At 36.6% G+C, this 20,545-nt stretch overlaps 2 protein-coding genes across 4 annotated transcripts in view; both read right to left on the bottom strand.

The window, feature by feature from the left end:
• The window catches only part of LOC108676112 (phospholipase A(2)), a 111,554-nt gene that overhangs the window by 73,543 nt on the left and 17,466 nt on the right, over nucleotides 1-20,545 (bottom strand). The gene's annotated exons all lie outside the window — the stretch shown is intronic.
• LOC108676121 (phospholipase A2-like) lies at nucleotides 751-20,222 on the bottom strand. Of its 3 annotated transcripts, none has more exons than XM_047881857.1 (6): nucleotides 19,973-20,222; nucleotides 13,037-13,210; nucleotides 7,556-7,719; nucleotides 3,878-4,037; nucleotides 3,198-3,350; nucleotides 751-3,058 (listed from the first exon to the last, which is right to left on the bottom strand). In XM_047881857.1, exons 2-6 carry the CDS (start codon nucleotides 13,201-13,203, stop codon nucleotides 2,971-2,973), a joined length of 732 nt encoding a protein of 243 aa, XP_047737813.1. In that variant the 5' UTR covers nucleotides 13,204-13,210; nucleotides 19,973-20,222; the 3' UTR covers nucleotides 751-2,970. The 3 variants fall into 3 exon arrangements, with proteins under 3 accessions (XP_047737813.1, XP_047737814.1, XP_018019650.1); XM_047881858.1 differs by having other exon boundaries at nucleotides 13,037-13,205; XM_018164161.2 differs by lacking the exon at nucleotides 19,973-20,222 and adding an exon at nucleotides 13,938-13,971.

The following is a 20,545-nucleotide window of genomic DNA, read 5'->3' as shown; positions in this document are numbered from 1 at the left end:
GAAAACGTTTCTGTATACTGTTAAATTTTAAGTAGAGATCTGCCGAATGCATAAATAGTTCTGATCTGCCAATTGCATAAATAGTTCTGCTCTGCCAAATGCACAAATAGTTCTGCTCTGCCAAATGTATAAATAGTTTTGTGATAATGGATCTGTATTTCTGTGGAATTGCAAAAAATTTTCTCTTGAATCATATAATCCAACAACCCTGAACCGACTATCGCCTCTTGATCATATTTCACCTCAGTGACCAGAAGCAATTGCATAGAAGTACAAGCATTTTTTTCATATAATTTGCAAATATTCGGCAATTCAACTGGTGGGGTGAAAGATCTTATGCGCACTCCTCAAGGCACACGCAGTTCGCCACCTTTTTTTGCCACGAGATATTGTCTGTATAAAATCCCACATTATTTAATGTAAGAACTTTTTGTTAGGAAAGATCAAAAAACCTCTAGTAAAAAACCTCATTTAGCTTGAGCGTAGTAGGTTGAAACCACACTAATTTTACCAAACGAAATTTTGTCTTTGTTCTTATTTTCTTCTTATAGCATAAGAATTTCGTTATCTTTTGAATTATAATTAAGAAAATTAGCAATGAGAAACTCTTCAGCCGGACTTACCTTTTATTTTCCATTGTGATTCTCGTTGGTCATGGAAGGGAGATTGACAGGCCTATTGGTCAGCACGCGTTATCTGCTTGCTCAATGAATGATATCAGTGACTTAATTTTGATTGAAAAAAACGCAGTCAAAATTAGCCATGTATTTACATGAAGCTACTATCGGGAGATCAACGAGCGTATCATTTACGACTAGACCGAGGAACTTTCGGTTCACATGGGATTGTGGTAGACATAATTTATTAATAAATATTCATAGGATAATCCTTATGATGTTTAAAATTTTGATTATGATTGATTGAAGTTAACATCCGAAATTCAAATGATTGATTCCATTGATATACTGCATGGAAAGTTTAACTGGTTTATCAGCATTGAGATAAACAAAGCCAGACAAATGTTTACATCAACGGAGAGATGATTACAATATGACATGTGGACGTAGCCTCGCGCGAACACGACAGGCCGGACCCGGCAAGTAAATACTTTGTCGGATAGTTTTTTATAACGGCTTTGACTAATCTAATGACTGGCTATTACTACAATCATAGAGATGAACTGATTGCTGTACATGAATATCATTGACCATGAAGTCGCTATAAAATGCAACCATTATCTTGAAAATAGTCAATGCACCTTTCCGCCTTTCGTTAGAATAAAGTTACATTGCAATTCACAGTTCTAATGAACAACATTTAATATTAATGTAGTACATCTAGAGAACTTCCTTCAAATTCAGTTTCTCCGTTTGTCTAATTTTATCGTCTTCGCTCAGGAGAAATTTAAAGCACGCTAAATCTAATATTTAACAAAAAAATTATTCCCGGAGGAATTGAATTCGAAGTGAGTTTCCACTATGAACGGCATACTTTTAATAAAACTTTTCGCGAAGAAGGGCTCTGCCCAACAGGTAAAATAAAGCGAGGATAATTGCAATATAATTCGAATTGAACATCACAATAAAGAGTCAATATTTCAAGTGTTTACTCGGCCAGTAGCGTTTGAACGAACATAGCACTTACTCGTATGTTACATAAAACTGCAGCGAAGTGATAGGAACGATATATACACTCGAGTATCAACGTACTCGTTGATCCGCCGACGGTCAACCAATCGCACTAAAAATTCCTGCAACCTGGGAGTGGTCTGGCCACTCATAATTACAGACTAATCCCTTGGCGCTGCTGCTGTTGATATTTTTAGAAGTAGCCGGGAACTTTGAGGGAGCAACTGGCAAAAAAGTGACTGTACCTCAAGTTTTGCCTGTGTAGACTGCCTGATGTGAAACACGTACGTACATTGCCATAGTAAACAGTGCAGCTCACCAGCTTTTTCAAAAAGATCTATTTGAATTTTTAGACGTTAAGTCATTGTGTGGTAGAAATTAATCACGATACAACGGAAATGTGTCAGAATTCTTGGGGAAATTGTATTAGTTTTGAATCTCACGTAACTTAGAAATATGTCACGAAATAAAAATGTGCTTACTTCGTTAGATAAGAATGGTGATCTTTTTATTCATCATCTTAAATGAATGGATGCCATGACCTTCTCTCTTTGAGAATATTTTGGTGGAATATCATAAGGTGATCCTCGGAAAACTGCAGATATGGCGTGCATAGCAAGACGCTCGTGCGCCATTCGCGCTTTGCAGGTGACTGAGGCCGATGAACCTCCGGCATGCAGTGTCCACGCATTAGTGATTGGGGCGGTTGGTCGCTCTGAGTGTTCAAGGATTTCGAACAGAAAAAGTAATGTTGTTCGCCAATCGCACGGCACTGCTATTATCTTATTCATTTCGGATAATGGAAACGTTATTATTTAAACACTGGCCGTAAAATAGTCTTCGTTTAATTTAAATCCGCAGACTACAGATTCGAGTAAGAATATTATTTTACATATATGCCGTGAAAACTATGCTATGAAATCTCGGTTATTGATGAAACTATGAGATAGGTCGTGAGGTAGATTTTGCTTAATACAAGTTTATATACTACTTTACATAGTACATAGTAATATAGAAAACAATAGTAATTACGGAACATTAGAAAATACTTAGATGATTTGGATGTAGAAGTGAACGCATGTCTGAATTGTGATGCAAGATTGAAAAGCGTTGAGAATGCAGACAGGGCAGACCGCAGGTAGATAAATATGAAAATAGAGACTTGAACAACCAAATAAAAATTCTAAGATTTTAAAAATTAAATAGAATTCTCTGACCAAATCTGCCTGAAGTATGCACAGTTAAAATCGAACACGCCTCCCCAAAAACTTCGATGTACATTGGGCAGGTCTTCATTGCCTTGGCAATGCTGGCTGCAGATGAGCGTGGTGTGGGCAGGAATCTATTCAAAGGCGGCCATGTCAAAGACTTGCCAGCGAAGTTCGCCTGAGGTGCCAAACTTGTACTCCTGACATGCCTGAGTCAGCATCCTGTAATTTTTGCACCAAACAATTCATTCTAGGAAAGTTTATTCATACTCAATGAAAAAAAATTGATGTATTTATAAATACTTGTATTTATAAGTAATTATAAACCAAATAGATATTTTTGTAGGAATATGTCACTTACCCCGCCCACTTGGTGCATGCGTGTGTGGGAGGTGCGAGTCGGTAGCACTGGAATAAGCCTGTGGAGAAAAATGCGATTCCAACTTCCTTCGCTGCGCCGCTGCCCTCAGCCTTCAGGCACGCCCGGAAAGCTTCGTTGCAGTCACAGTGACTCCTGAAATGCAATACTTATTGCGATAGAGTTGTTAGAAACAATGCAATATAGCCATAAAGATTAATTAGAATCAAAACAAATAATATAGCGCCAAAAAATTGTTAGAAACAAAACAGACAATATGGCGCTAAAGAATTGTTAGAAACAGAGAAGGCAATATGGCGCTAAAGAATTGTCACAAATAAGACAGTACAGCGCAAAAGAGTTGATAGAAACAATACAATATAGCGCTAAAAAGTTATTAAAACACACCAATATAGCGCTAAATATTTATTAGAAAGAAAAGAATATAGCACTACAGAGTTACTAGAAATAAAATAATGTGACGCTAAAACCTTGTTAGAAACATCCTAAAATAGCGTTAAAACAATTAAGGAATAAAACAATCGCGATTGCAGAAAAATCAAGCGCAATGGAATCATGATAGTTGATGACAAAATTATAAATAATAACACCGAAATGGCATGCGATAAATCAACGTCGCAATCTCTGACCGTGACTTAATTTATAGTTAATAGTTAACCGACATGGTGAAGGGCGTGTCGTTGGTGATGTTATGGCGGGACTGTCCGGGCTCGAGGTCGTCGGGACACAAGTCGTGGTCCCGGCAGCAGGCGTCCAGGTTCTTCAGCGGGCCCAAGTCACTGGGGTTCTCAGCGGCATTTCCAGTGCCGCACCATTTCGTGCCTGAACAACATTTAGTTCTTGACTAATTACCCAATAGCCTTGTGCATGACGAAAAATTTTGTGGAGATTTTTAAAAGAGGAACGCGTCGCAATGGGAAAATTGCAATAAGCGATAAGCAATAAGCACAGTGCAACTGCATATGATACACTAATATTTCCTGCATTGAAACTTTAATAATATGAATTTAAATTTGGAGCGATCAAATTGCAATGAGTATTCTCAACAGTTACAATAAATACGTTATACGTTGAGACCAGCGTTCACGTTATCTATAGCTGGTCTCAAACATCCTCAAGCTAATTCACAAATGTATGTTGAGTCATCGGCGATATGAGATCGGTGAACGAAGACTCGAGGCCGTCCCACACAAAGTACGACCAACTATGACTCATATTGCACATAAAAATAAGTCTGTCGAGTGCATGAGACTATCAGCCAAACACTTGTCTCGAATTGTCCAGATATTTCATATATTTTTTGCAGGTGCAAGTGTTTGAACCGCAATCAACAGCAGACGTTAATCGGCAGACGCGCTTGTCAGGTACTAAAAGTTTTTGATCTGTTAATTTCATTTATCGTTCCTTCAGCAGCCATGATAGATGCTTGCTAATCGGTAAAGTGTACACGAACATCATATAAGAGAGTAGAGACGTGATAATATAAAAAATCAGGTTTCTTTTGAAATTAAGTAAATATGCAGAGTTGAATCAAAAATTAAGTAAAAGAATAAAGGCTAAAACCAACAAAGTTGCACAAAACATTTTACTGAATAGAGTTTTATGAATAGAACTGAAACAGAACTGACAGTTCTGTCTGAAACAGAACTGAATAGTTCTGTTTTATTTATCTAGGACTTCGATTCAGTAAAATATTTTATGCAACTTTTTTGGTTTTAGCCTTTATTCATAAACTGAGAAGAACTCCTCGAGATATTGTGAAAAATTAAGTAAATACATTGATATTAAGTAAATTTGAATGTATTGCCGGCGTTTCCTAAACGTCTCACCCATGAACCGAGGCGTGGCACGAATTAGAGGATAGTTGACACTAAGTTGTTTGATGATTTACTGCGCAGCTGCAGAAATATGATCATACTGGCCTCTGGTAGATTCCTATAAGTTATTCGTGAACGTTGTGCTTCCCCATTATAAAATAAAAAATTGAGTTCTATCTCAATTAGTGCCCATGATTCTAAGGTTATAAAGATTCACTGATATTGTATCTTTTGAATTTACTGTTGGACAGTACAATCACTTTTTCAAAGAAAAAAAAAATAAAAATATCTATCTTCCCGCTTGCTTTGTTTATGCTATTCACGGGTGAGACATCTCATCTTGGAATCTCTCCGAGTTTAAATGTAATGGCTGGGAAGGTTGGCGGGATTGTTTTAAAGCCGGTGCTGTTTTCGCCGGGGAATTTACGGCCCATGAATGTTTAAAGGGGAACAAACAACACGGGGTGTCCACCATTGAGCGTTACGAGCACGAGCCTGTATGAGAAGTGTTGTTTCTTGGAGGCCTACATGAATTAATTATGAATGTTTCTGGCTGAGGTTTGGTCACTTCAGTCTAAACTTCATTAAATTTCTTAGAACAAGACTGATGTGTACCATAGGATGTGCTAACAACAAGTTAAATTTTCTAGTGTTAATGAAAATAACATAGTAAACATTAGCTTGGTCGTTATTCATAAGCACCCAGTTATCTCAGGGAAAACTAAGACCCTGAACTGCAGATCCGGGATGGCACGGTTGATTTCCTTTACTGCGTATGCCATTTCCGCTGAACATCAGAAGAGCTTGAGAGGACAACAAAAGAGCGTCAAAAAAGCCTCCAGGCTGAGTAAAACAACGCTATTATGTGAAAATTCATTTCCGAGTTGATACGTATTAATAAAAACAATAATTAGAGTCAGTGCAAGTCCCTCCCGCGTAAAGTTTGGTTCAAAAACGTGACACGCTCCCAAATTATATAATAATTTTTTATTATGTTGTGGAGAATTCGGACGAAATATACGAATATTTATTATAATAAGTGATGTGTTTTAACTTCACATTTGCTCCTATCCAAATTGTTTTAATTATCACAGAAGGAGCAGCTCTCGAGCGCCCATCACTGTTAATTTGGTGGAGTTATAGTGCCAAGATGCTCAGGCAGCTGTAAGCTTCTTGCTGCTCTCCTCAACTTAGCTAATCTCCTTAAGGTTCTGAAATGAAATTCCGGGCGAACCTCAATAACGTTGCGTTGGAGAGGGAAGGTAGGAAGACGGATATGAAGGAAGGAAGTGCAGTTGGTAACTGTGGACGAAGAACGTTTCAGGTGTTCATGTTTATCTTATTTAGACGTATATCTGTTCGAGTTTTTGAATGTTTGAGTGTGTTCGGATGTGCGGATGTTTCAAGTGACGGAAGTTCCTCAGGTGTTTTTTCTGTCTGGGCATTTCCTGGAAGAATAAAATAAAATTTTGCATCCGTGCATTTTGCAAAATTTGCGAGTTTTCGTTTCAATGAGTCATGGCTTTCTCCCTTCAAATTTTCCATGCTTAAGTTCTAATTCAGATTCTAAAACCTAATTATCTTGAAAATTATTTTTTAATTCAATAGAACATGTTTCTTAATTAAATCTATATCACTATGTAGGAAACAGCGTTTGCGAACGCAATCGCAAACAGCGTTTGCGATTGCTATGTCTTCAATTGAGCAGAAAGTGCAGCAATCGATGCATAGATGCAATGCTTATGTGCGCAAGATTCAGGCCTTGTTTATGCTGCCGGTGCTCTGATGAATCTAAGCCTTAATGAACGCAGCAAGCATGGAACTGAGCTACGTGCACGCAGCCTACGATCGATGGCTGAAGTCTTTCCAGTCGAAGAGACGGCCGGGATGTTGTTCGCCATCCTGATGAGGCATTCCTACGTGTGTTGTTCGCCATACTGATGAGGCATTCCTGCGCGTGTTGTTCTCCATACTGTTGAGGCATTCCTGCTCGTGTTGGTTGCCATACTGTTGAGGTATGCCCTACTTCCTTTGAGAATTTTTCTGTACATTTTTTTGTAATTTTCATTAGTTAAGCCTTTTTTCAACATAGCGATTCCGATTTTGCTACGAGCCTTTAATAATTTTCTTCTAAAATGAATTTGAAATGCTAGCCCGTTTAGAGAAAATGAGTGAAGTCCATGTTTATGCTTGTTATTATATTAGTCAAGTAGTAGTATTGTAGAATGGTTTGCCAGGGCTTCAGCTATCAAGCTATTTCGCACCGGAGATCAAAAGATAACATCGCCAGCGAGGCGGTAGGTCTCAATAATTCAAAATCTCAAAATAATTATCGCCCTCAAGGGCGACATTTCAGACGTCCAGTTCGTAATATTTCAGATCTCCAGCCCGCGCCCTCGGCTGGGGTTTTACGCATGTGTCTTTTTGTATTATAGTTGAGAAAGCTCACCGGGGTAGAGTATATGCGGTAAGCCCTCGACTGGGCTTGTGTGCGGGTGCCACTTGGTAGTTGAGAAAGCTCACCCGGATAGAGTATATGCGGGAAATCCTTTGCGGGACTGGCACGCTTGTGCTGAGGGTCGGTCTTGTAGCACTCGGAGATGAGGGCGGTGAGCTCCCTGGCCTCCACCACTGCTACAGGACTGCCACTCGCTGCCAGCTCACGCAGGATCTCGTCTACTATGCGGCTGAAGTAAATGGGGGTTGCAACATTAATTTTAATAATTGACAAGTCTTAACTAGGCCTTTGTCATCAATTTGATGTACGAAAATAATAGAGATAAGTGGAGATAAGAGATTGTTGATCAATGCTCAAAAAGTTTAAGCTTTTTTAACGAAACTATATGCTTTAAATTTAGTTGTAAATACTAAAGTATCTACTACTAAATTTGCATAAAAACACAATGAAATTTAAACCTTGACCAGATAATGAAGATATGATCGAATGTATAATAAAAGATAGCTAAATATCACTATAGTGTTCTGTTATTCAACAGCAGGTCAAGATTTAATTGAAAATATACAATAAAATAATGAAACCATTGCAAATAGTAGTATTATTAGCTGAACTTTTTTATCAAGAAAATAAACTACAGACAGGGACATTTAGTTTACCAGCTGCTCTCGTAAGCACATTTAATTTTAGATTACTAAACGCTTTTTTCCCTGTACCTTCTTGTTATTCCTGTATTCTTTCTTACCATCAAGTTAGCCGTAAGGAAGAACATGATGTTCCAGATAAGGAATATTTTGATATCAAGCGTTAGTCCTATTTTACCTTCACTAAAATGGAAACTTATTTCTTCTAAAACTAAATCTATCTAGCAATTTTATTTGGTATTATGAAAACGAAACAAAGAAACACTTCGCACCGAAAAAAACTTCTGATTTGGGATTCTTACATGTTACTGAATGCCTTTTTCATTGTTTTAGTTTCTAAGAAAATCTTGAATGCCTTTCTCGCCTGCCTCGACTGAAAATGCAATCGCCGCTGGTAAAGACGCCCGAAAATATTCCTGTAAGCGGATATTAAGTTTCCCAAGTGCGTTGACCGGCCGAATTTCTAGTTTTCTACTAGAAATGTCTAAAAAATAATGAATATAGCAATGTATATTTTTACATGGCAACATTTGATGCTTAAAAATAAAAAGATATCACTCCATATACCACAATTTTTTTTCAACACCACCTTATTATTTTGAAAGTGAAAAGATGCAAAGAAGCTGGAATTATAAAAAAATATATATTTAAAAAATTCGCTCATGTCATGAGACAAAGACTTTCCACACGACAGACTTTAGTTAGCTGTAGTTACTTTTCATTGAACGCGTGTTGAAAATTTCGGAAAATTTCCAGTTTTTCTAGTACTTTCAGTATTTTGCAAAGAAAACCTACAAGCTGTAGAGTTATTTCAGCAAGGCAAGGCATTATTTCCGACTGCAAGGCATTAGCTAGATTCATTTACTCCGGCTGGTCGCAATTGTCTGGGCTGCTCGCTGCCTTTTCTCATTAACCTCGGCCGGGCAGTTTTTGCCCCAAAAGTTTAATATTGAATTCCTGGCACTTCGCTTTTCTGTTCTCTGAGGAGACTTTCTTCCGTTCGTCATCCAATGTACATCAGAATACGTGCGCCGTGCTCAAATATTCGTTTAAAAATTTCAATTTATTTGTATCCATTTATAAAATATTTATTGGTATTATTTTTATTTATTTCAGCGTGCTGCCTGCCCACAATATTATATCCAAATAATAAATACTGTACATTCCCGTACCGTGTTATGTTACTAATTTAATTTTAAACTGTTGAAAATGCGTTACCCTTTGGTATTTCAATCTTGTGGACCGTTCTGCCTGCAGCGAACAATGCAAAATACGCGTGCATCATTCCGATCGTATAGTATGAACAGTGCTGCAATTTCATAACATTCGGGTCCATGAACTAATCCTATTAACTTTAACATATAATCGTGCGAGCGAAATTTAATTTTTACGTAAGAAGGTGCCATTCATATCATTATTACTTGTGAACTTGTGAAATAACTCCATTATTTTTTTTTTTTCAAAAGATCGTGTCATTCATCTCAGTGTCACATATGACGGCTAATTCACACCATTTTTATCCATAAATGTGCTGAATTTTCATCTTGGTTTGACAGATACTAGAACGGAAAATACCAAGGGCAGTAAAAACATGGGCGAATGAAACCAGCCAACGGCAATCAAACTTCGACTTCCATCATCCAAGAGTTCCTGAGACAGAAGAGAATTCCCAGACTTGGACGAACCGATATCATATGGCAGCAGGGCAGCCGGCTCTCTCACTGATGAAGATCTCGAGAGTTTGAATTATCAATCATAATACTCCTTTTAACAGATGGTGAGTAGGGACGCCCAATTTTACACCCAATAGTACCTGAAGTACATCCAATAGTACTCGAGGTACATCCAATAGTACCCGAGGTACATTTAATAGTACCCGAGGGACATTTAATAGCACCCGAGAGACATCCAGTAGTTAGAATTGTGGGGGAATTTTGTTTAGTTCATTAATGACTTTCGATTGGACACTATTTCTTTGTCTGAATATTCAATGCGAATATTACTGATGTAAAACTGGAAACATGATGAATTACTAAAAGTTCTTTTTGTTGTGTGAAACAATCCCTGTCTGCAATTTATATTGCATTTTTGGAAATATTTTTGATGTGACTTTTGGTTCCAACATTTGCATTTGAGATCCTCAAACACATCTCCTCGCAATTAAAAATGTTTTAGATTCCAGCAAATTGTATTTTTTGTCATGACAGCAATAAACTTATAAGGGTCATAAAATTTATCTCCACCCGCTTTAGCAGCAAGGTCATCAATCTTCGAGCGTTAAAAATTCGCCTTCAAAACTTTTCATTAGTTTCCGTACGAAGTCCAACGACAGAGAATGTCATTAGGCTCTCGCTCCATATATAACCTCTCATGACCTTTCTACTCCTTTTTTCTCATCCATTTTTTTCATTATCAGATTCTTTTCAATACGCTAATATTCGTATATTTTTCATTTTTTAGATGCCCCAATAATATAAAATGATATCCATGTTCATAATATCCATGAAGTTCAGATCGAAATTCATGAATTTTTAGAGAGTTTATTCTATACAGATTATTCGAGGACCAGTTTATCTGCTGGAGATACGAAGAGTGTTCTTATGCTGAGGCTATGAAGGATCGCCAACCGAAAAAAAAACTTTACGTATAACTGCCAACACAGACCAAGGAATATAATGAAGTTTTAAGATCAACCGTACAATGAAGCGTCAAAACTCACCGGCATCAAACGATAAATGACCAAGCGCCGCACGAAAACGAACATTGGTCTTTGCGTAAACAAACAATGCGATCACAAATGATGCACTAGATACTTTATTAATTAACAAGGTGAAAGGATACGTTCATTACCAATCATATTAATTGATTATTAATGCATTTTGATCCAACTGGTTTTGACCGGTAATTACAAACGGATCGGTATAACTAAGAACATGGTTTTTACTTTCAAATTGGGATACGAGACATTAAAAAAATAGTTCCAAATTATATTATTCCCACATAATGCGCATGAAATAAATATTTCATTATTTACTTATATATTTTAAACGAATTGTATAATATTGTCCCTTCAGCTGTGCATGCATCTCCACCATGTCCAAAAATCTCTTTCCGTAGCATCATGCCTTTATTCATCAAGGGATCTTAAATCATGCCAATTAAGCGATTTTTATCGCTCATCGTTCCCTCATTCGTCTTCGCTTCCCTCACAGCTCACGTGGTGTCGTTGCCATCATAATTCATCGCGGTCCTCGGAAGGATCGAGGTGGTCAAATTTGTCGCTGTCGCTCCGTATCCTGCGCCCGCGAGCTGCACAGTTGTACTCATCCTTCTTGTTAACGGCGGACTTGTGCGAGGAATTCCCGCCTTCCATTTGTTTTGCATCGTCTTGTCCACGATTAGTTGCAGATTTATTAATCTTTCATTTAATTGTAGACTAAATTTTCAATATTAAAGGATTGGTCGCTGCATATTTCGTGAAGATCTAAACTAGGCCACTCAGTAGACATCTAGATAAACGTAAAAAGTATTTAACTAGACTTTTAAAAGTATCCTTAGGAACTAAGGCAAGTAGTATACATTTTTTAGTGCTAGCCTGTTTAACGAAACTTTTTGCAACTCGAAGGTCGAGTTGCTTGTTTTTTTATTGTATTTGACAAAAAATGAACGTCCTTCTGTTGCCAAGAATGCGGCATTAAGATTATCAAACATATAGGGTACAAATTCCACTACTGAGTTCTACCTAGAGTTCGGATAAGAATTATCTTATTATTTTGCCAAAAATTTACTGTTCAATCGCCCCAGAACAGTTTGAAGAATTTAAAAGCAACACGCTTCTATTACACCTTTCAACATTTATTATAGACTAAGTTCCATTTAGGTTATTTTCGTGTCCCAAAAAAGCTTCAACAATGTTTGTCAAGCATTAAACATGGATTTCTCGTCAATATTACAAGAATTAGTTTAGAAGTTGAATAAAACCAATTGTTGAAAAGAATAAAATATTATTATTTGAACGGCAAAACGTTAGAATTCTTCCTGTTGAGTATAGGTTTGTAGTTTGATAACATAATTTGTTCGGAATTTAAAGAAACTTATATAAAAAAATGTTTACAAACAGTATAGTGAAAAAAATTTGCCGTTAATGTATCACAAATGTCAAAGATCACTGTGTTTTTATACCATTTTGTTTTCTCTTACAGTATCACTTAATTGCCAAGCGAAGATAAGGAGCAAGGTTCTCAGACTATACCAAATTTGATAGTTGTATTGCCAAATTGCTAGGTGGTCTCATCAAATATTGTATATTAGTGGCTCATTCATAAGGCGTCAGAGCCTAATTCTACGTAGATCTTAGTGGCAAAAAATGTGCACTCCTGCAATCATCAGGTTTGATGAAATAATCTAGTGGCGTAGAAGCTGTGACAGCGTCTAGAATTCCTTTACCGTGCTACGTATTCCGATCTAATCTCGTTTCGCCTGCAGGCAATATATGCAGATGAACAAGCTGCAAGTGGGATGACAATCAACATCTCAGTTGAAGACGAAATTGTTCGATTAGAATAATTGTACGTCAGTAGGCTGTCTGACGTTGGTTTTGTTGCTAGACCGTTTGCTAGGTCAAAACTCGTAGCTTCAACTCGAGGTCTCATATGTAAAATAGCCAAAAATTATCGTAAAAATTATTATGTTGGGCCACGTAGAAAACTCCCCTTTATTCTATTCCATATCAGAGGAAGGGTTAGTAGGTATCATGCTCGATCTATATTCTATTATACATCATACCCTCTAATTCCATACTATTACTGATAAAGATCAAACCAGAATGGATAATATAAAGTAAATAATAATACCTTTAAGAATCTAATGTAAAATTTCCTTATATACGACTCAAGTTTTTCTCACCTGTCACCAAAAAGTAGACAGTCGCCACTGTGAAGGTCGAAGTGCACTAAGCGGTGCGCGGCCTCGTCTGTATAGTAGCTTCCTGGCTTGGGCAGCGCCTGCGCCCAGCGAGCGGCGACAGCCAGCACAGTCAACTTCCGTAGCACTGATACCCAACCAAACTCCATGTCTGCTCTTGTAATTGAATAAAAATAAGCACTTGTTAGTTCGGACGTTTAATTCAGTAACTACTTTGAAATTCAGACACTACTTAGTAATTCTGAAACTACTTAGTAAATCAGTGAATGCTTAGTAATTCAGTAACTACTTAGTAATTCAGTGACTGCTAATTCAGTAACTACTTAGATCTCTCGACTGCCTTTAGGTCTGTTTGCTTACGGTTATTTAATTTTTATTTGTTTTCATTTGTCGATTTAGGTTTTAATATTTTCAAAGTAAAGCTTAGTTTAATAATAGTTCGTAATTGTGTTGTAAGATTTTGAACTAACGATGTAGTGGAACTCGGAAACGTTTTTTCTTATAAAGAAATGGTGAATTTTTGGCCATTTTGTTTGCTTTTAATTTTCTAGTATCGATTTCTATTCCTGCATTTGTACAATTTAAATGTGTCATTGGATCATCTAATGCTAATTAAAGTGCCTTAGTAAGCAAAAAATTTACTGATGTGCAATGTGCATACCTAAAATTAAAAAAAAAAGAGCACTGAACAAGGCAGCACCTATCACAACAACCTTGAGTCTCTATAATTTAAATAAGTGAAATGGAGAAGTAGAAGGCCTAATTGGAATGAAATAAATTCCGCTCGTTGGGAATAACTACTCATAAAACATACAAATAATTATTATATAACTATAATATAACTAAAACAGGCAGATGGTAGCGTTTATTTCTAACCACTTACAACTTCTGTAAGATGCACGGTTTTCTCTGCACCAGCATGAGAGTGTCACTGCACATTGTTCTATCATTGTACTGCTAGTCGATAAAACTCTGGAAGCCTCCCACCAGCTATTAGACGATAAAATAACGTTGATTAAGCGTTGTATCAACTAAATAAATATCTAATGCACATTGTTTTAACGTTATTTTCCTGGAGGGAGCTGCATGTGTGATTTTCAACAGGTAAACACGAGAGCAAATTTTGCTTTCTATGTAGTATCTAATCCTGCAACAATTATATACTATATATTATGTATCTAATACATTTATATCTAATTATGCTATATTATTCCAAGATTAAAGAGTTTTCATTGCGCAGCTTTCAGTGTTATCCATTGCAAGTTCCATTTAATAATAACAGAGGTACAATCAAACAATGAAAATAACAAAGTAGTTTTTAACAAATTTTGCGTGTAATGCGATTTTTGGCCTAATTTTAATGTAATGAGCCAAGAACGCGGTTAAATTATTTGAGTTCAAATAAAGACAAACAATAAACTAGACGAGGTATATACTTCTGTACGAAGTTGACAGCTTCTACGACATCGGAAATTCAACTCAAACCTTTTCAACGCGTTATCAAGCTCTACGTTTGACTTCATAATTCCGTTATAAAGTCGTAATTCGAATCTTCCAATTTTTGACACAGTCCTTCATCATTCGTTATCATTAAGCCAATTCTGGTGTCCATTTATTCCAACAGCAATTTAGCTAATTTGTTTATTAGTTGTTTATCCATAAATTAATTTAAAAGAATTTATGGTCCCTAAATTGGTCATAAAAACGTTTACATCAAAAGTATTATTATTATTATTGCAAATATTTTATTAATGCAATTAAAAGTCACAATCATAGCAAAAGGTCGCTCAAAGCACCAAGCAGACACGCAATGTCTGTCATTGTAAGTTTTGAGGTTATGAATTGAATAAACATGAAATGAGTCATGAATCGAGATAAACATAAAAATCTCTCTTCGAACGAAACTTTTGCAAGAAAATCATCAGTATTTGACCCTGGTTAGTTTACAATATTTTGAAATTTAGCGTCAGAAAAGAAAATTGGCTTCGTGCCCAGCTCTGCCGTAGCGTTCCTCCATCACGTTTTATCAGAGGCCGTTTATCGAGAAACCATTCTGGCGGACGCCCTCCTGATATCGACACATGAACTCGCTTTCCTTGTTGTTTGATTTAGCTGTGAACATCTTACGCAGGACTGAAGGGGGGAAGCCTGTCTTGTTTATCCAGATATGATGTTTGTAAGAGAAAATAAAACTGGAATTACAGTGAGTCTACCATTGAGCGTGTGTCAGAGAAATTTGTGCGATAAGAGCCTATGTAGTCGAGAAAACAATTTCCTATTTCTACCACCCGTTGAAATGCCATGAAAATCGTGTAAAAACCAGTATTGAATATGAGATAGAATGTAATTGAATTATAAAGAATTGAATTTTCATAGCTAACCGTACACTTATTAGTTCGTACTTACTATTCCTCGGCGAAGGTGAATTATATAAAAAAATTGTCCAATTTAGTCTAATAGTTTGTTAATGGGGTTAATTTTCGATCACGCCTAATAGCAGAGAATGAGGTTAATCATCGATTCGATCTAATAGTTTGGTATTAGTTAATTTTTACTGTGTGCGCGTTTTAAATAGGATGTAGGAATTCCACTGTTTTAAAATTAGTCTTAAATTAGTAGGTTAGGATTATGGATAGTTAACACAGGTTCGTCTATCAGCAATATTTACTGCTAGACATGGGTTTGTCTTACAGACATTATTATTAGGATTTGTTGGATCACGTGTGATTACTCGGAGTTATTTGATCAGGTATCCACATTTCAATCGCGTGTGGATTTTAACCGAAAGGTTGGCATATCAACACAAACCTAAAGACGAGATTTTGATGGATGTAAGTCCAACGTGAGGGTGTTAGATGCGTCTTGGACAATTCCAATGTATTAACATAAACAATAATGCCAGTAGAATCCAAATGCCAAACTTCTGTTGTGATTGTGATCATTTATTGATAAATTTAGAGATTATCTGTAAAATTTATCTTTTAAATTTATTGATATTTAATTTTATCTGTCTCTAGGTAGATTACCTTAGGTCCGGCGATCGTTTATGATTGCTACTCGCTTTCCAAACAGCTTCCAAGACTTTCCGCCAGCAGTTGGAATTAAAAATTCCGTTAATGAGAAACACTTTCAAACAAAACTGCTTTCATCAGGTGGAAGGAGGGGAAAGAGTTAAATGAATCCTTAACTGCCTTTAAAAGTTGGGTTCATGACCAGAGTCAGTTCCACCAAGTGCTAGTAACTTTCGAGCCGAGCATCGATTTCGTCGCAGTTTTGAGCCGATTATGTAGTTCTTACGGTTAAATGACTTTATAATTACGCAGACGAAACAAAGTTTTCAATGTTTCATAACTTTGAAAAATTATACTCTTAACCGCACCGATGGCATCATGTCCGGTTGAAAACAATAAGTTACCACTTTCTCTTCAGATTGATTCAAGTTTGGACTGAAATCGAGCGACTGTAGAATAAATAGTCCTCAATGTCCATAGACACGAACACCGAGCTTCTTGTTGGCTGCCATTGAATTACGAAGAAATTAGAGAATTAATAATACTAAATAATTGCTAGATAAACCAAGTCATGTTTGTATTATTCTTTCTCTTTAATTTCTATTTAAACAGAAGATTATCGAGCCATTGAACGTTGAACATGAAGGTTGATACGCAGTATCAGAAATAGGTTATAGCGTCTTGTAACATTATGTTGAATGTAGTAAAACGTTGAATATAATCGAAGGGTGTCAGAATTTTATGCTGCCGCAGCCTAGAGTCGCCTGTCTGTCTGAGATTTTTTACTGCTGGTCTTTGAGGTGCATGTTTTTGTGAAGATTCTAACCTCGCTGATGGCAAGGCTAAATAAAATTACATATAAAGTTATCTTTATGTCTCGACAGCGCGCATTTCGAGGTTATTTATTGATATATTTTTTATTCAAATTTTTATAATTTTTTAATCATAAAACCGAAATGTCTTATTTTTACAGAAGAGATTACTCGGGACTTTTTTAAATGTCAGAAGGGATTACTCAGGATAAAAAAAAACTTTTTTATGAAGAAGGTCATGTCTTTTTTTTATTGAAGTCTTGTTCAAATCCTTCCAAATCCCCAATTCTCGAGGAGTTGGAAGCTGTGCTGTGAGCGCAAAAACTCCAGAAGCAGGGGCCATACTTGCAAAACTCGCTAGGTGAACGTAAGTACTTACGCTCTATTTCTTGCCTATGATTTGGTGGATTTTGCTTGAATGGCCGTCAATGATTGGTTGATGAACTTACAATCTCTTAACTTATTTTGAAAGTATAGGCCCTGCTTTAGATTTAGACAAGTAGGAACCTTTAGGGAGCGGACGGAGATATTTGTTAAATTGTGCGAATACTCTCTATTTTCTTCGTGAGTATGGAGGAAAAACATTGAATTATGTGCCTAGAAATTAGATTGGTGATACATGAGGTGAAAATGTATTCATGAACAAAAAATAAGACACTAGTAAATTAAAAATGGTTACGAAATTGTATCGTAGTAACTTTGGTTCTTATATGATACGTTGGTAGTCCGTTCGAAGTTTAATGGCTTACGGTCAATTACGTACTACGAAATGTACGTGGTTTTGAGGAAGCGAATTTTTGAAACTTGATGGTTTTAAAAAAAATTTAGTGATGAATTACTTGTAACAAAGGTTTTAAAAATATATTTACTGTGTACCTCCTCGTTAGCTTCTTATGCCATTCAAAGTTGTTCGTTGTAAACCTGGTATGTAGAATGTTTTTGACAATAGATTTATTTGATAACCCAACGGGGCAAAAAATCAATTGCCATCCCACGGCATTGACGATGCCAAGTAAAAGAAAATTGTCACCTCAAACTAAACTGCAAAATATAGTGCAATCCCATATACAGACTTAAATTCACCGCCAGCAGAAAACAACGTTAACTCTTTAGTTACGCTAAAAAATTCGTTTGCTAATAACATAGTTGCACAAGTATACCTCTTGTAGATTGATACTAACAGTGAGCTCGGTGCAAGTTTTTCAGCAGGACCTTCATATCTGATTGAAACGAGTCACTTGGTAGTTGTAGTGTCCCAGCATCCCTCTATCTCTGAATTGTCGTTTTGGATTGAATGAATGATAATTTTTCTCTGTAAAAAATGTGTTGAATTACCCTACATGAGGTTTCTGGGGAAAATATTACGCCAACTCTAATAACGAAAGCCTCTTTGCGAGGGAGCTAAGGTGTTTGCAGTAGGTAAATATTCATCAACCTGAAAATTCGAACCAGATTCGAATTTAAAGATAGTTTGCCGAGTTTTCACGGAGCAAGCATTTAGGGTAATTTTAAGTTAAAATGAGCCATTTCAGTAAACTTTATGGCATGCGTACTTTGCTTCACGAGAGCTCCTTATCCATGGTAGAATTTCGAGTGGGCTTACGGGTGCTACGCAACTGATGTGTTACACACATGCCGTCAAGATTTTCATTAATACTTAAAATAAATTCAAAGTTGGTTACTTGTTGATGAAAAACTTGAATACGAAGATAAAGCGCGCTATTGATAAACTCTTCGACAGATTTAAAACGTCTTGAATACCAGTCATTGGTCAGATGAAGGACATCGAGCTTCCTTATGCCCGATGTTTCCACAAAAAGCCCAAAAAGTTTAAAGTACCCTTGACTTTCGACTAAAAAATGCCATTAAACTGGCATGCCCTATATACCATCTAATTGATCCAAAAATTAACGCCTGGAAGTATAATCTGCAGAAACGTTACAGTCGCACTGCAGTGTAGCTGCGATATAATTATAATTTAACTCAAATGCACCACTAGTGTACTTTCCGGACGCTTGACAACTTTGAAGTGTTAACCATCGAAGTGTTAACCATCGAGGCAACATTAAAGCACACAAAATTACTGCTGCATTTATCACGGTCTAATCACTTTGAATAAAACCTTTTTATTTTCTCTGTAATATCTCAACTAATATGGTGGTGTATAGTAACGACGAATGCATCTGAAAGGTGTGCATATCCGAGTTATGTGCGTGCTGAGTACGTCATGGACTCTTCATAATATATTTCTGAAGACGTCTAAAAAACATTTTCTTTTGCTGACACAAAATGAGTGGATTTTCCCTTATTAAAATAACCCGACTTCAGGCCTTCCTCCGTTTTGTGCGCGATGAGGTAACGAGTGTTCTTAAAACATCTTATTCTTGTATACATAAAGTAAATCTTCAACTGCGCATCTACTTGGTGATGAATTTTAACTTGTATGTTATTTGCTATTCTTTTGCATGTTAAACTTTACAAGTTTCTTTTAACAATTGCAAACGGAATTTATTTTTCCAGAAAATGTTTTCATTGCTTTCGTGCTGCGCCACTCCTAATACGTTCAAGTATATGAAGTATTACAAGTAATACAAGTAAATGAAACTTTAGTTTCATTTCATTTAACGGTTTCAATATTAAATTAAGTAATAGTAAGATAGTACTGCCATGGAAGAAGATTGATGATCGAATTATATTCGGTCAATGAATGATCCCAGTTCAATTAAAACGTAATGTGAAAAAAATTATTTCTGTGAATTTATAGAACTATTCAAAGCAAATATTTTTTTTCATATGGGCAGAACAAGGACTTATAAAGAAATCCAGCAAAGAGATTACATGCGCTTAAATACTGATTTAGAAAAGATGATATAGAGGAGAAGAAGAGGAAGCACAACATCGTGTCTTTTATCCTTTCGTAATTCTCAGAATAAAGTTTGGATGAGGGAGCAACTTTCCTGAGGCAAGGGAATTCAGTTGCCCTCAAGCAGTTACGCTAAGTACCTGTTTCTATTACATTAATAATGGAACAAAAATCGACGAGTCTTAGTTATTATCATGATGGGATGTGTTACGTGTAGCTCCCAGAGTCTCACCTTGAAGCAGACGAGATGACGAACGGGGAAGTTTTTATAGTTGTTCTTCACACGCAGTTGCCCTCCGGAGCTTCTGGCAGCCGCACGCTCTCTCTGATGAGGCTGGCAAAACACTGAGCACATCCTTCCCTCGGAATCTGATTTCCCTCAGTCCCATGGAGAGAATCCTTCAGAGGTCACTATACTGCAGTATTCTCCAGGGAACTCGTTACACAGCAGAATTTTTCCGGGAAAACTCGTTGCATTTCTGGATTCCTTTCGTTATACAATGAATTTTGGCACTTTTTCTCGAATATATGTACTACAAACCTGCATCGGGAACTTTTTGTACTTAAAGCATCAACGTATCAGCCTAAAATTTACGGTCCTCGCAATGATTGATTAATAGTTCACTCCATAATTAAGGTCCCTGCGCATGATATGGCAAGGAGCGACAAGTCAATCAAAATCGCTCTGTATTGTTGTAAGTTAATAAAAAAAAGCAGATTTTCTGCATATGGCTAGATAAAATACTCTATTAAACAACAAGCAAAGTTTGAATGAATCACTTGAGAACGATAGATTGGCCATGAT

Source organism: Hyalella azteca, unplaced genomic scaffold (assembly GCF_000764305.2).
Source record: "Hyalella azteca isolate HAZT.00-mixed unplaced genomic scaffold, Hazt_2.0.2 contig9001, whole genome shotgun sequence".
In the NCBI taxonomy this organism is placed as follows: Eukaryota; Metazoa; Arthropoda; class Malacostraca; order Amphipoda; family Hyalellidae; genus Hyalella; species Hyalella azteca.
This window is presented reverse-complemented; position numbering and strand designations above follow the sequence as displayed.

What these genes read in the sequence shown, in the direction of transcription:
- LOC108676121 (XM_047881857.1), bottom strand. Translation starts at nt 13,203, where the DNA reads ATGGAGTTTGGTTGGGTATCAGTGCTACGGAAGTTGACTGTGCTGGCT. An exon ending in AACGACACGCCCTTCACCAT is followed by an intron (nt 3,351 to 3,877) that starts GTCGGTTAACTA and finishes ATTGCATTTCAG; the next exon opens with GAGTCACTGTGACTGCAACG. An exon ending in GCATGCACCAAGTGGGCGGG is followed by an intron (nt 3,059 to 3,197) that starts GTAAGTGACATA and finishes CAAAAATTACAG; the next exon opens with GATGCTGACTCAGGCATGTC.